This window comes from Eupeodes corollae, chromosome X, assembly GCF_945859685.1.
Source record: "Eupeodes corollae chromosome X, idEupCoro1.1, whole genome shotgun sequence".
Lineage (NCBI taxonomy): Eukaryota > Metazoa > Arthropoda > Insecta > Diptera > Syrphidae > Eupeodes > Eupeodes corollae.
The window spans coordinates 3,081,925-3,099,012 of NC_079150.1; the positions used below are offsets into that span (position 1 = coordinate 3,081,925).

The 17,088-nt window shown below is 32.0% G+C and overlaps 1 protein-coding gene and 1 long non-coding RNA gene across 3 annotated transcripts; one reads left to right on the forward strand and one right to left on the reverse strand.

Moving 5' to 3' along the window:
* Nucleotides 1–2,997: 2,997 nt before the first annotated feature.
* On the reverse strand, nt 2,998–9,354 carry LOC129953239 (uncharacterized). 2 transcript variants are annotated; one of them, XM_056066194.1, is made up of 7 exons: nt 8,879–9,354; nt 6,249–7,169; nt 4,938–5,034; nt 4,533–4,879; nt 4,151–4,476; nt 3,949–4,072; nt 2,998–3,861 (listed from the first exon to the last, which is right to left on the reverse strand). In XM_056066194.1, exons 2-7 carry the CDS (start codon nt 6,395–6,397, stop codon nt 3,792–3,794), a joined length of 1,113 nt encoding a protein of 370 aa, XP_055922169.1. In that variant the 5' UTR covers nt 6,398–7,169; nt 8,879–9,354; the 3' UTR covers nt 2,998–3,791. The 2 variants fall into 2 exon arrangements, with proteins under 2 accessions (XP_055922169.1, XP_055922170.1); XM_056066195.1 differs by lacking the exon at nt 8,879–9,354 and adding an exon at nt 7,424–7,628.
* LOC129953240 (uncharacterized) lies at nt 8,434–9,031 on the forward strand. Its single transcript, XR_008782468.1, has 2 exons — nt 8,434–8,563; nt 8,614–9,031. It is a non-coding gene; the product is annotated as an uncharacterized LOC129953240 (long non-coding RNA).
* Nucleotides 9,355–17,088: the final 7,734 nt, after the last annotated feature.

A 17,088-nucleotide genomic window follows, 5' to 3' on the forward strand; every position in this document is an offset into this window, starting at 1 on the left:
ACGAATCAGAAACCCTTACGACCGACAAGAGTTCAGAGTAAAGTTCCCGTTTCAAAAAACCGCGTTATAATCAACTTTAACCAGAAGAGGATTTATATATTTAAAAGAAATTACTTTTTTAGAAAAATGCTACAACATTTACAATCTCAGAAAAGAAACGTCAACGTCATACGAGTCAGAGGAAAAAGCAGAAATCCTTAACCCTTACGACCGACAAGAGTTCAGAATCTTTTGATAATGTGCCCGTTTCTAAAATATCAATTGTACATAATTAGCATTAATTTTCGATACGTAAATAAAATACTTTTCATTAATATTATTTGACAGTAAAGAATGGAGTTGAGTGTGGAACTCTAAACAATATTGTCGTTCTTAATCTACTAGAACATATAACTCGCACGCAAAAACGATTGTTCGCTTTTGCTATACAGAATGTCACCCCATTTATTTAAAAGTGTACATAAAATTTCTCTTTCCGTTTTTAAGCCAGGAACCTAACTATCTAAATTTTTGTTTTGTTGATAAACGGCAAATATTAAATTAACTTGTTTTTGTTATTCAGCCTTATCACAGGCCCCGTCTCGTAGTACGAACCCCGAAAAAAATTAGAATTGCCACGAAATTCGGAGTTCGTGAAAATTGGTATCACTAGCCCCGAATGAATAGGAAGTTTGGCAGTTTTTTCTACGAACAATTATTTTGATCGGAGTTTTTAAAACGAACAAAAAATTAAGCTTGCGAAGATAAATTAAATAAAAATAAAATATATATGAAAAGAATCATGTAAGTTTTACTATTGTTTTAATGTGAAAGTGTTTACCTATGTTTTTTTTTTTTTGAAGGGCAAATAAAGTTATCACAAATAAAATTCAATTCGAAAGGCTTTATGAAAAGTCTTCAAGAAAAACTTGAAATTGCCAAGGATTTTCAAAAATCCCTAAGGAGTAAGTGAATTCGTTTTGGGAGGCAGTAAAAATAGAGTTAAATAGAGTTAAAAGACCCACCTTCTAAGGACACCTCTAGCTGGAAAAAAGTAAATTGAATAAATTGGTCCAAACTTTTTTATAATTTAATTTAATTCTTAAGTGTGGTTAGATTGAAAGGCATAAATCAAGAGGAAAATGGTTGAGAACAAAAAAGAATGCAAAGCTACAGGTGGCGGAGCAAATAGAATGTATTTTTTTAGCAGCCTCGAAGAAGGTGTCATAAGAATGAATGAACTTTGAACAGCGGAATAAAAGATCCACAATCTTTTGGATTCGAAAATTCGTCCGAGCCTTTAGAATCAAATGAACCTTGTGAAGAGAACTAACTTGCCGATGTTTCGATGTCATCAGACGTAGTTGATGTGAGAAATGTTCCACGGCGTCTTCCAACCACTTCGCGTCAATCATATGATTCATCCAGTCTTCGTGTATTTTCTTCATTTATTGCAAAGATTGCAACGACAATACTATCAATTTTTAAAGACAAAAACAAATAAAAACAAGAACAAATCGAAAGATGAAAAACGAACTTTTATTTAATTTTCTTATTTTGACGCATATCAGCTGATTTTAAAACTCCGAAATTATTATTTCTGTGCGCAAATGCTTTCTTGAATTCGTTCGGGGCTTATGATGTAAATGTATTCGTATTCGTAGCGTAACACAATTTTCGGGGACTCGCTACGAGGGACTCTGTGATAGGGGTGATTATCTTAACTAATGTAAGAATGAAATTACATTCTAACTTTACTCTTTAATAACTTTAGTTATAAATAATTTTCAATTTTAAAAGCACAACTTTGGTAAATAGTGTTTATGTGATAAACTTGCCGCAATGTTCTTGTATCCTTGCAACTTTAGCAGTATATCACTTTTCGCCATCATTGAGTGCCAACTATGAATAATTTAAAAGGGGGTATATCTCGCTTTAACGATACAAGACAGCATTGGATTTTCGAAGCATTATATTCCACACCATTTTTTATTCCCCATTGTACAATGCTGTTTAGGTCGGAATTTAATGAGCTTATCATATTTTGTCGTTGCAGTTCCACATCCGAAGAGGGATGTAATTCGAAAACGAATATTAAATGCTAAGAGTACTATTGTTTCGCTGACAATGTATTGGATTATAAGCAAATGAGAGTGTTGGAGATGTAAGAGCCCTGGGGCACACCAGCATTTATTTTATGGTTTTCAGACATGAACATATCCAATACTGCTTGTATTGTACGATCCAAGAGGTAATTACTAATCCAACGAAGGAGGGATTCATGAAAACCGAAAGCTAAACACTATCTAATGCTTTTGAATCAAGTAGAATAATCTTACTTTCTCCAAAGCGATCGATGTAAAGATTTGCTTCATTGTTCGCCGAGATGAACCATGGACCTTTTTGATTTTCGAGATATTTCTTGAGCTGATAATTAATCAGCGTTTCCATGGAAGGGACGTAAGTCCAATCGGTAATTAGGGGGTGAGGAAGATTCGCCTTTTTTTGGAAATGGCTGGACAACTACAGTTTTCAACCGCCAATGGTTTTGCCATCGTTGAATAACACCTCTTCAGATTTAACGGGGATAACATCCGGACCAGCGGATTTATGAGTGTTTCGATCCTTACCTTAGTATGTATTACCACAGTATGTATGCACATTTTATTTTTAAATATGTATTATCGTTTTCTTGGTATATAGAAGTACTCATCTAGCTTAAAAGAAAGCCATATACACCACCTAAACCAAGTTATGAGAAAATAATTTAAACGCAAATAAATATAAGAAAAAAGATGCAATTTTCCAATGTAGACTGTGTACATTTAATAGAATCATAGCTTATTAAATAATTAAAATAAAAAAGGAGACAAAAAAGGACATACATGAAATTAAACTTTTGTTCAAATATTTTTTTGTTGAATCTCTTCGTTAAAAACAACAAATGTAATACAATTAAGTGTGTGTGTGAAATACAATTCTCTATCATACTTTCTTGTTTTTTTTTCTTTTTGTTTGTTGTGAGGGTTAAATTAAATAGAAGGAAAAATTAATTATATATATGTATATATTTATCCTACATCTTGTTTGTTTTGTTTTCAAAATATTATAAGACTGTATATTTTTTTTTTGTTATACAGCTAAACATCGTCCGAAGTTTGTTTTCTTTTAATCTTTTTTTTTTTTTGTTTTAATATAAATTTGATATCATTGTTTAGATGTATTTGACTAATAAATAATTTAAAAATAATATTCGTAGATTCCGCTTCTGGTGTTATAATTTTTTGTTTTATATTCATTTAGTGGTTGTTTTATTTCTAGGTTTAATGATTTTAAAGTAATTTTAGCAGTTTTTTATTTCATATTAAATTGTACACTTGCTTGGTGTTTCTTTTTTTGTTTCGTTTTTTCTCAACTGTTTTCTTCTTTCTTGGTCTCTTTTTTTTTAGTCGCCAATTTGTTTTTGTTTTTTATTGGAATCTTTTTCTTTTCCTGCTTGTAAATTATAATTAACTTTTTTTTCGATTACGTACTAAAATATATAATGTTTTTGTTTTGTTTAATTATTATGGAATTTAAAAGATGGAAAATACATTTTGTTTGCCAAACGAAAACATTTAAATAAAAAAGTAGATGTTTTTTCGCTGCAGTGTGGTATCAGTATTCAAAGTTTATACTTTTTTAATTCTAATTTGTTTTACTTGCTTGGTGATGAAAGACGTTTATATGCACTCAGCACTCTCATAGATCATTTACTTATTGATTTTTATTTTTATTTGTATTTTTTTTTAAATTTAATTTTGATGCAAAATCTAATCACTTCGTATCTTTTTAATCTCCGGCTGACTATTCTGATCCTCCGAGCTTTCACAGTTTAGAGATCTGTAAGAAAAAAAGTAGATTTTAATAAATAAATGCAAATGGTAACTCTTAGCAATTTATTTAATTACTATAATGATAAGTACATACCTTTTGCCACTGCTCAGTGTTGTGTCACTGTCATTTGTCTCATCATTTGCAATCATTGGGGTTACTGGTTTTTCCATGCTGTCTTCTGATCTGGAACTGCTTTCATCCAAACTATCAATAACACCTTCTCGGGGAAGAGTTAAATAAAAAAAAGAGTTAAAAATGTCTATACATTCAAAGTAGACTGTATTTGTATGCTTACCATTTCCGTTATTTTTCCCATTAGCTGGTGCCGATGGAGGTTCCAAGTTACTTTCATCAGATGGTTCGAATTGATTTGACGGTGGTGTTGTCCCGTCATCTGTATTGGTTGTCGTTTGTGTTGTATTATCGATGCGTTCCTGGGAAACGGAATCATTTGATACTGAGTTTTCATCGGCTTCATTGTCTGTTGTTGTTGATGTTACTGTGGACGTGGTGCCATTTAAAGCAAGAACCTTGGCTAAATTTGTGCCATCTGGCATTTCATCGAGTAGATTTGGATCTAAATCAGATGCAACATAATGTGCCCACAACGCTAATTCAACCCTGAAAATTTAATAGTTTCATTAAAAAAATGCTTTTTGAATTTTTGTTTAATTTACCTATGTGGGGACCAAGATGAGTTACTATCTCTTTCTGAATTTAATCTCTGTACCGTCGTCTGAATATGTTGTACGAAATTAAGGTATTCTTTTGTTGTATAGTCAATACCTTCGATTTCTGGAATTGCCATTAGACATTCATCGGCCATAAAAGGCGCACTATCTGGTGCAGCAGCTGCTAATAAAGCGGATGCCATTGTAGTGCCAACACCTTTCAAATTTGAAAGGGCTGTTATAGCTTGTTCTAAGTTTGGTAGTTTTCTAAATGCTTTTTTAGTCTCTTGCATAACAGCGCGTGGTGTATTAACTTTGACCAAATACGATAGTTGTGGATAAAATTTCCCACGCTACGAAAAATAACAAGTTTTTTTTATCAAGTTCAAATTTGTGTGTCGTTAAAATTACCGCTTGCTTCCATTTCATTGTTTGAACAAGTTCCTCATGAACCATGTGCGCATCTTTCCCCCGTTGTTTGATTGTTTTTGGAAGATCATTTTGGTACCTTAATTCGAAAAAGAATATACAATTAAATATTTCACAAAAAAAAAATAGTGTTAATGAAATTTCTATCTGGCTACAGACTTTTTGTGTAACTCATTTTTGAAATACCTGCAGGAATATATAAGTACAATTACAAATTTCTACTCAAATTTCTACATTAATCGTTTTTTTCTTCAGATTGTTCCACACAAAACAAAAAATTTCTAGAAAACAGGTACTAATTAACGAGCAGCTTCTATAATTCTCTATTTGCAATCAGCAGCGAAGTGCTACAAATCATGCTGAACAATCTCTGCTTTGAGTGCAGTAGGTAGGTCTATCGACTTACAGACAAAAAAGAAAAACCTGCGTCCAGCGGATATTAGTCAGAAATTAAACTAGAGGGAAACACTTTACGTTAAATAAATAACATCCTTTATTGGCAGACAGTTCTGGAATGTTTAAGATCAACAAGAACTTAACATTTCTTAACAAACAAGAAAATGTCGACACTGGTAAAATTTAAGAGTCAGTTACCAGTGCCAAAATTAAACTCTATTTAATGATCAATGGAAATATTAATTCTCGAACCCTAGATGACAACAGAGCGGACACCCCATTGGACAGAAAAAGAAATTTTGGAAGACATTTCAAACGATGGAAGTATGGCATTGATTCCATCTGCTTGGACTACTGGCGAAACTAAATTTGAAAACAAATTCTACGTTATTATTTCAAAATTTGTATAATTGAAATGTAATAAGGATTTTTAGAAATCCATTTGTTTTTTTTTTTAACTTCAAGATTGAATAAAAATCATAATAATCCACAAAATCTAACATTTATTTTAGTTGCTTGTTTCAACAAATTTAATTTGTTGGTAGGTATAAAAATACATATTGAAGTTATTTTTCTCTAGCTCCTGTTATATATGTAGGTACCTATCGGATAAAACCAATTATTTATTATTTATTTAAGGCTTCTTTAAGTCTAAGTCTGTTAAAAAACCATAAGTCCGTTGATGACCACCTCGACTAGACATACGAAGTCTCTGCGCGTTTGATCTCAGATAAAATTTGAATATTAAAATGAAAAACAACACTTTGTGGTGGTTTACGGGGTAGGTACTCCAAAAGAAATTTTCACATTTCGTTTGGTTTGTGGGTAAATAAAAAATAAACAATTCAAATTTAAATACAAAATTTAAATACAAAATTTAAAAAAAAAAATACTTACCAATGATCGAGTCGAATTAGTTCTTCTGGTTTTTTGTTGCGTTTTTCGGCTTTTAGTTTGAGGACTTGTGGATACAATTTATAACAAAACTCAAATTGTTTTGTGTTACCATGTGCGAAAAACGACGCGGTATCCTTGCCAGACGTCATTTTGTCGAAATATAGAATACTTTTTTATATTTGAAGTGTATAAAATTACTTTTTAACTTTATTGTCAATCTTTTAATATAGATTTGTTGATTTTTACTTTAGTTTCGGGGAGAATAAGAATTAAATACTTTCAGGCAGACAGCTGCACAGAGCTCACGAAACAAAATTGGTGTATAAGAAATAATACAACAAAAAACAACGGTCGCTTTTTTTCGCCTTTCTACTGCTATAAACCCAACTGTTCGTGTTTTATATTTTTACTCAATCGACTTCCAATTTACAGATGTGTTTGTGTATATACAGCCCTATGCAGACTATGTTTTTCTCCCTCTTTACCTCCTGACAACGCTGCAAAATAAGGTCGATAAGGTTTTCTCTTTTTCGCCAGATGGAGTTTTAATTTATTTTTTATTGGTTGTATGCTTCTGGGACTGGCACTGGTACTGGGTTTTTGTTGTTACTATATTTTTCTTCTCTATTGTGTTTGTGCTCCGTAGTTCGTGTTGTGTTGCTCGCTGCTGCTGTTGCTTTCAAAAGCAAGCAGTTTTTGTTGTTGTTTCCCTTTTTTGGTTTTTGCAACCCTACAAATTTCTTTATATACTGATACCCACCACAAATAATGGGAAATCTCTTGTGTTGTGTATATTAATTACTATTTTCTGGGGTTATATTCTTACTCTCTGTCTCTTGAAAATTGATGATGAAAAGATAATTTTATAATTAAAAAAATCCTTATCTATTTTATTCTTGAATGGCTCTTTTAAGTAGCTATCTAGAATGAGAAAAACAAATTGATTGATTGATTGAACAAATGATCATTTTTGACAAATAAAAATTAACTTAGGTGTATATAGGGATGTTACTAGTTTTTCGTCATCAAAAAAGAAAATTATATGTAGGTACAAAAGTTTAAAAAATTACCACACAAGACACCACACTGAATCGGTTTCAACAAATTCCTTGCATTCAAAATAAAACAAACTAGGTACTCCATGACAGGGAAAAGTTATATATACACATACATACCTACTTTCAACATGCATATACTTTTATATGTGCGGCATTTTGTGGGAATTGGATTAGACCGTTTATAAGAAAGTGCCTAGCACAAATTTTGTTTTCTTGAAAACATTAAATTATTTTTTGGAAAATCAATGAAAAAACACTACTTTAAATAAAAATCTTATCTGTTACAAAACAACTGTAGAAGAACAATTTTAATAAAATTCTCTATAGCAATCACAGTCAGCCATTTTTAATGCGAATTAAATAGAATTGGAAATTTTCTCTGACAATTGATTTCGCTTCAAAATGTTCGGCACACAAAGTAGAGTTGCCAGGGCCAACATACAATAAACCGATTTTTATTTTCGTTTATTTATGTGATGAAATGGCAAGGGAGTGTATTTTAATAACTTGCCACAATATTAAAATCTGAATTGTACAATTTTAATCGAAATAGAAGAATTAAAACCATCATGGAATAAATTGCAATTGAAACAATTCACATGACGCGGTATTCTCCAATTAAATTTTTAAAGAGGTGTTTCATTGGGACTTGATTTTTGTGTTTATAATTAATAATACTGAAAGCGTCTAACAGGAATAAAGTTATTTTAACAGTGAGTCACAAAAAAAAACAAGTCAAAATCAAAACTTAAAAATGAATAAAAAATAATCTGCATGGCGTCACTGCTGTATTAAAAACAATCAAAAGAAACATTGAATCGAAGAAAGTCCCTTCCTAACCTACATAACCTACAAAATATGCAGCAAATAGACCTGTTTCCTTTGATTCATAGGAAAATAAAAAAAGAAAACTTGAAATACCAATTAAAAGTAATAGTAGTAAACACTCTAATATAGTGTTTTTTTGTAGAAACTAAACTTAAGTTTAATTTTAAACAGTTATTGTCAGCCTCAGAAAAGTAATTTTGACATTCGTTATTCGGCAATTGGCGCTATACCTAAGCGTCTTCGCACCTTCCAAACAGGGCAGTTTGTTTAAGAAGCCACATATATTAAAAAACAGCTCCCTATGGCTATGAAATCTGAATAAACAATATTTTTGGTGTTGAATCGGAGCGCAATTTTTTTAAAGCACCTGGAACACATCTTTACTGTTTTCGACTTCATACGCGAAGTTAACCCTTCAACTCAGCAAAGGTATATATATAAGAAGTTCAAGTGTAGCTAAGCTCACTCCAACTTTACAGACAATACAGAATATACGAGTATACAATAAAATTGGGGTATTGGTAATGGTTAAGGGAACAGGAAGAGAAAGGAAACTGAGAAAGAATTAGTTTTTCGTTGGCTCGATGAGTAGCTTACCAACAACCAACTTTAACTTCTACTTCAACTTCACCCATACGTTATACCTACATGAACATGTAAATTATATACACAACGCGAAGGCTTATTTAACAAACTAATAAATAGTAATTATGCACTTTTTATTCAATTAATGATTTAACCAACCTGGTGAATTGTTTCTTGAGTTTTTTGTTTTATGTATGCACTTTTCACAATTTTGTATTGTATTTGTATAAAAAATATTTGTTTGTATATATATTAAAGTATTTTCTTACAAGTCTTTAAGTTTACACATTTAGGTTATTTTTTTTTTCTTTTTTGTTCTATTTAATATTTTTTCTTTATTATTCAACAAGAGGTAGTTAATATATTATTATTATTTATGTATGTTTCCATCAGATAACATTTTAAAAACTTTAATTTTGTTTTTGTAATAAAAAAACAAAAATATTTTTGTATTTTGTTTTTCTCAACAACTCGCTGTCCGTATTCTTTCAAATGTACAAGTTAACTTTCAATATAAAAGTGACGATGACGAACATGTAAGCCAGGCACATAATTCTCAAACTCAATGCGAAACGAACAAGCGTACAAGCGCGAACACTTTTTAGTGTAGAGTCGATTTGATGTCCATGAGTGTTTTCGTTTTTCTTATTCGTTTGGTGTCGTTGGCTTTGCTCTGTCGTCGTATGATTTCAGACTTGGATTCTGTTGGTCTCACTCTCACCAATGGCAATGACAATATAGGTGTATCGTAATCGTTATGAAGAAAAGCGGCTTTTTTTCCCTAGCCATACGCTTAACGCTACGCCATAGAACGGAAAGACTATGCCATTGAGATAGAGATGTGTATGCGTCTCATGTTTGTTTATTTTTAAATTGAAAAATTGGCGTTCCCACTCTAAGAGAAATCGTTTCATAAGTTGGAGAAAAAAAGGAATTATTTATTTGTTTTGTCTTCGTTTTCGTTTAGCCGCCGTCATAGTATTGAAATTGGGTGAATGCGGTAAGACCCAATATTTCTCACAGAGAAGTACGTTTACGGTTACCCATGTACCTATTTACCTAACTTTAAAATTCATTCTTTTTACTTAAAGGCATTTTACTTACTTAAATTAAAATATTAAGCAGGTATATAATTTACCAGGAGTATGCGAAAATTGGTAAAAAAATACATGATACATTTTGAAATTAGCTCGTTGCTCTTTCTATTTCATTTTAATTTTAAGGGGAATGAAGTTTACTTACGTTATTATTTTCGTGCGCACTATATATAAAAAACACTGCATCTGATGATACCAAATAATATTAAGGCAGTTAGGTATTTAAGAATTATTGTAGTTTTCAAATGATCTCGAGAATAACTGTATCGATTTTAGATTATTTTTTTAATTATAAAATTTTGATTCAAAATTTCTTGGTCTTTAGCAAATCTACAATTTTTTTACCGTCTTTTAGAATGAAAGGCAAAACTCACTCAGAGCAAGATCATTGAGATATTTTAATAAAATATTAAAAATAAATAGGTACCTAGGTAGCTATCAAGTTTGGCTAAAAGTAAGCCAGATTATGTAATGCAGTTTGAAAAATAACCTACATTCTCGTGTTATTTTAAAGACGAATGTTTAAACATCTTCAAAGTGGTTTTTTTACCAGTCTTATTTTTGAATCTTCGGTACCTTAATTCAAAACTTTTTGACACCTACCTACCTGTTTAGTAAAGTGGCAGCTTTTTCTTTTAAGAAATAGGTATAGTCTTTTCAAACACACAAAGGGATAGGTACCTGTCAACCTATGTCTTTTAACGGAATTCTAATGCGGTTAAACGGTTCGATTGTTTCTCCCTATTTTACTCTTCACTCATGTAGGCAAGTACGTGTGTGGGTTCGGTAGGTAGTGTAGGTTATTTCAAAAAAGAAAAACATTTTAAACATATGTTACCTATTTACCTAGAGTAATTCAATAATTGATATTATATACCTACCCGATATCTTTTCTCATATTATTACATACATAAGCGCTCCATTTCTGCCATCAAAAAATACAAATTTGCAAATTATTATGAAGATACTCGATACATCTGATTTATCGTTTTCGCAGTCGTATTAAATAGGTTGATACCGCTGGCAAAATTTTGCTTGGCAATGTCACCCTATACCTACTACTGTAAGACAAAATATGGGCGCAGAATAGCGAAGAACTGGGGAAAAAAGGTGGTACACAATTGTCAGCAGTGGATTTACACGATAGCATACTAGTTCAATATTCATAACTTGTATTTCTTTAAAAGAAAAAATTGGCATCCCATAGAAACGAAAAACATCTGCGCCACAATATAAGCTACGATGGAGAAGCCGATACCGTGCTATGCTATCGCTGCAAACGTATCGTAATCGTAGGTATTCATATTCAGTTTGTTTGTTGTTCGCTTTTTGAGTTTTTGCTCATCGGCTTATGGACAACAAATTAAAGATTACCCCTATTCAACATTGTTAGTTAAAGGCACCTGCTATTATTTACTTCAAGGAGAAAGAGATGGAAGTTTATTCAAAAATGTGTTTTGCTCTGTCTTTTTTTCTCCGCAATTTTTATATGGTGTATGTACCTACAACAGAAAAGCCCAACAATATATTTTATACATATAGTAAGTAGGACAGCAACCTACCTTTTTCTCGGAATAGTACTATAGTACGAATTTCTTGTGCCTTTGTTAATTAAAAAAATATAATTGAAAATAATTATAAAAACCCAAAAATGTAGCAAATAAATCTATTTATTTATTTATTATTTTATTTATTTTTATTGATATGTAAATAGAAAATGGTTAGCCATTTCACCTTACTTTTGTTGGAAAAACAGTGCTGTCATCTATGTAGGTACTATTTTTTAATTTCATTTAGCGACATCATTTTAAACAGCAAATTTAACCGCAAATAGTTTTTCCTTGAAAACGATCTCCGAGAGAAAAATGTTCTTGATTTTGACATCGGCGTCTTTTTGGCGTTCGATTCTTACTGGGCTTCCAGAACTTTTTTTTTTTAAATGTTATAGAAACTGCTAATTGAAGTTGTCGGCGCATGGACTCTGGTGAACAAATAACAAATTCCTTGCATAACAAAAAGCGTGTTTGTCCAAAATCGTTAAGTTGTTTTTATTTTCTAAAAATTACAATTTAGATTTTAAAGAAAAAAAGGAAATTATAAAAAAAAACTTACATATGTATAAATTCTTAATTTTATTTCTAAACTGCGGGCCTCTACTCAGGCTATGTACAGTGAGTGCCATTAATATTCGGTTGTTTTTTATTTCTTTCCATAAAAACACTTTACTTTTCACTTTAAAAAAATTAAAAAAACAGTTTTTCTTTAAAATATTTTGTATTTGTATTTAATAATTCCAATATATATATTCATTTTTTAATTAAAATAGCAAATTAACAAAATAAAATAAATAAAGAATACGATAACTAAAAAAAAATCCCTTACAACATGCACCTAGTGCTTCGGGTCGTTGTCCTGGTAAAATTTGAAATTCCTTAAAATATCCATTTTCTCCACACTTTGCCTTTAATTTTGTTCAATATACCGTCGATGAATAATAAATTTCCCATGCCTCTTGCCGAAATGCACCCCCAAACCATGATGTGCCCGCCTTCATGCTGCACTGTTGGCTTTGTGTTCCTGATTTTAAGCTCTTAATTTGGCTTGCGCCACACCATAGATAACTCTTCCCTTCGATCCAAAGATCCAAATTGTAGCCATTTTTGTCTTTATGGTTCGGCGTACCGTTGATGCAGATATTTTCTTTTTGCATTCCATTAACACTTCTTGCACAGTTTTTGGTGCACTTAAACGAGGATTTGATTTAATTTTCCTTACTATAAGCCGATCTTCTTTCATTGTTAACTTTTTTGTTGACCCATCTGCTTCTTTGGTTCGATCCTTCCTTTTTTTTATAGGTACCTCGAAACAATATCACTGACAGTGTTTGGCTTCATGTCTAAAATATCAGCAATTTTTTTTGTTGGTGAAAAATAACAAGGTTTCGTTTTTCAAGGCTTACATTTTTTCCTTTGCGCCCTTTGAATAAAACCAAAATTTTACACTAAATCGTTTTAAAAATGTATGTAAACTTCTAGTGATCACTTAATTTTAACGGTACTCTTAAATAGATAAACTGTCAATTGGGGCAAATACAAACTCAGCAAAGAAAACAAAAACCGTATATTAATGAAGTGCTTACATGTGTTCTTTTTGCGTTATTTATCGTATATTTTAATGCAGTGAGGTGATTGCCCCATTTTTTTAATGAAATATTTAGGGAAAAATATACTAATTTATAAAATAAACAAATAATATACCTAAATTCAACTTTTACTACGAGAAAAACACCAAATGTAAAAACGGAATATTACTGTCATTCACTGCACATACAAAAAAATAAATTGGGTGGCGAAACAGTCCGTTTGAGAACTAGGGCCTAGTGACTGACAACTCTCAACCATTCCTGTTGTCAGGGATGGAAGGGACCTACAGTTTTAAGCCGAATCCGAACGGCAAATTTGAGGAAGCACTTTTCATGACAAGAATTACTCTTGGAGAATTTGTCAATTCCTCGCAAGAGGCAGTACCCGTGAAAAAACTTTAGATGGCATAGGCAGGGATCGAACCCAAGACCCCTTGCATGACAGTCCAACGCACTTTTTTTTCAGGTTCAGGCAACATAAGGGACTTCATTTGCAGTCAACTTCATTCTTTGAACATAAATTTTGATCAAAGCAACTAGTTAGTTTTCCAAGTGTCATGAATTTCAAATTCAGAACTTTAATTCACAAATTTGTACTTAAAGTTCATAGTACAAGAACTACCAAACACATCATTGTCTAAAAAACACTCCTCAGACAAGCTACAAGTCGATTAAGATTTGTCTTATGTATTGTAAAGAAATAATTCTTATTTCTTTTTTAAATTGAGAAGGGACCCTTTTACAGAAAATATTAAATGGAACTGTGCAAAAAATAAATAAATTATAGAGTAGTAAGTTCAGCTTTCACTTGAATGAAAAAACATGATCAGTTGTCATTTTGAAATAAGTTGACTTGACTTGATAGTTAGGGAGATTTTTCTTGACTTACTTTCCAGACAACTTTCCAATAAATTTGTTTTAATTGGAAGACATTTTTTTGACATAACATATACACCGGTTTCCATGGAGATGTCAATATATCTCCAGCTCAGTCACAAAAGACTTGAATACTTATGGGATGCCTAACCATTCCCCTTATTACCAGAACGTAAGATGTCCCACAAGAATATCATCAGTGTTCATTAATTTCTAAAAACTTCCCTATCTTCGCATCAACCGCAACAAAATTTTGCAATTGAATCCTTGATGAAGAACTGTTTTCTTCTGAATTCGTAGTCTTACAGGATGACGTTTGTTGTACACAATGGCTTAGATGCCAGCCTAGCTAAAAGATTTATCAGAGTCAAACTATAATTAAAAAACGGAGGGTATTCTTTATCTGGGGCTACAATCGTGCAACGCTAGCATACGGCATAAAATCGACCCCCTGTTTTGAAACCAGAGATAATCTCTTCGATTTCAAAATAAAAATGGGGTGGCGCAACAGTCCGTTGTGAACCAGGGCCTAGTGACTTACAACTCTCAACCATTCCTGTGTGCGAGTACTGTTGTCAGGAATGGAAGGGACCTACAATTTAAGGCCGAATCCGAACGGCTAATTTGAGAAAGCACTTTTTCATGACAAGAATTACTCTTGAAGGAATTGTCAATTCCTCGCAAGAGGCAGTACCCGCGAAAATTAATTTTTTAAATTAAGGTGGCACAGGCAGGGATTGAACCCAAGACCCCTTGCATGACAGTCCAACGCACTAACCATCATGCCACGGGTACTACATCTCTTCGATTTAATTGTTGTAATTTCAACCTCCACAACTAGAATCATCAGATGATGAAATGTCTCTAGTACCTACAAATTCCTCCTCTGATCTAACTACACTTGACCAATTCCATTCCCTTTTCACTTGAATGCGATACTGATTCGGTATCGTCTGAAAAACCATTTTATTTCAATTTCGGCAAAGGGCTGACTGCGTTTCCACTTCTGTTTGGTTTGCCTGCAATATTAATTAAAGAAGTTTGCTACCTCTCTATATAAACCTCTTTTAGCACTGCTTTGTCTTTCAATTTTTTCTAGATATCATCCAAAAGCTTTGAAAAAATTCCTTAACTTTTCCTGTTCAATAAAGCAAAAAATGATGTTGGCCCATAGCCAAGCTTTCTTCAAATCCCAAGCTTTTCGAAAACTTTGCGTTCATTATAGACCTATTTTTTCTTCACAAAAATATGGCTTCTTAAAATGCATATTTACTGCAACCAATCTAGCTGGATTTGTACCTTAAACTTTAAGCAAATATACGAACCATAGAATTTAGTAAATCAAAAAAAATTACTCAACAAATTATTCATCTTAAGCTTAAAGCTCTTGGTTGTTCACCCATTTTTATTTTACGTCTCAGATCATACCTAGAGACCCGCCAATATAGAATTATTTTAAGGCTCTCAATCTACGAACACATTTATGCAAAATCATGAGTTCTCCTTCTGTTTCTTGCTTACTCCAAAATGATCGTGACTCATTTCAGGCTATGGTTCGACAAGAAATCTTAAAAATTAATGTTGCCAAATGCCCGCAAGCGATCACATCTTCCCTGCCCAACACGATGCTATAATTAATTATGTTTGTTTTGGGAGTTATTTGAAACACTCAGCTAAGTTTTTGAGCCCATTTTAATTCATATCATAAACAAGAAAAACTCAGCTCTTGGTTTAATCAAACGTTGGTCTAAAGAATTCTCTAGCCCCTATGTTAATAAATCTCTGTATACTACCTTAGTTAGACCTCCCCTTGAATACACTGCTCAACTTTGGTCTCATTATCACAACTCTTATTCTCAAAGAATTAAATTTGTACAGTGCAGTTTTCTCCGATTTGCACTCCGTGGTCTTCCTTAGGGCGATAATCTAAATCTTACCATGTTATCGTTTAAAACTTATTAATCTTCTAACCCTCCAAGACCGCCCCTTTTAGCACAGACTATAGACTCACCATACCTTCTAAAAAATATTCCCATTTGAACTAAATAATTAACGGATAATATCTTTCAAGAAGTAAAGAAATACAAACCTAAGCCACCCTTGGTACACGAAAGAAAGAGGTCACTGAAACAAAAGAAATAAGACATGGAAAACTTACCTCAAAACTCTGTCTCCAACTAACTTCAATTTTTATATTTAACAAACGAATTAAAGACTTTTTCTAATTAATTTTACTTTAGTTTTATTACCAGCTGTAGGCCCTGATAGCTAAAGCTGAACTTACATATTATTTTGTACATTTATTGTCCTGTAATAATGAATAATAATAATATACTGATACATACTGATTCTTTAGAAGAGAATACTAAAAATGTTTGGAATCTTGTCAACTTAAAGACGAAAATTATATGGCTTACCAGTTAACTTCACTTACAAGGAATTTTCATTAGATAAAACTGTTAATATTTGCAACGCTTTCGCATCCAATTTCCGTTAGCCATTTTTCAATAACACTGAAAAAGTTAATAAAATATGTTTTCATAATCTTCATCCTTTTTCACAAACTATCTGTAATCAAATCTCTGTGGTACAGAGTATGGTCCTTGATTTTCTGTCCGTGTTGAATTATGACTGCTCAGCCCATTGCGATGAAAATGTACAAATGCTTTAGTGCCTTACGTTGATATTCAAACTTTGCTAAAAACAGGATAATTTATCGGTTAATGAAAGAAGTATTTTCTTACACCAATATTCAAACAAGGTGGACATAACAAACGACAGGTCCATTGCAAAACTTTTTGAACAAGTTGGTTGTGAGAATGTAGAATTTTTTAGTAAGAGATCTCATTTCCAAACAGTAACACGGATTTGTAAAAAAAGATAAACCGTGACAAATCTCCTCGCATTTTCAAACGCATCGGCACAATATTTTAATTTTTTAATAATTGACTGCGTATATGCATTGACTATTTTAAAGCTTTTGACCAACTTAAAGCTCTTGGTTTTCTACTCTTTTTCTTAGCTTGGATCAAATCAAACCTAAAAAGATTTTATGAGGTAAAATTTAGAAATTGTAATTCAGAACCTTTTGTTGCTTACGCAACTGCAGTAAAAATCTTTTATATTGTATTTACAAAGCTGTTGGGTTTCGAGTCGTTAATGTCATGTATTCTTGTACCTAAATTATGTGTACTCAAAAGTACGTCTGCAAATACATAAGTATGTCTATAAACAGGACAGTAAAATGCCTTTCA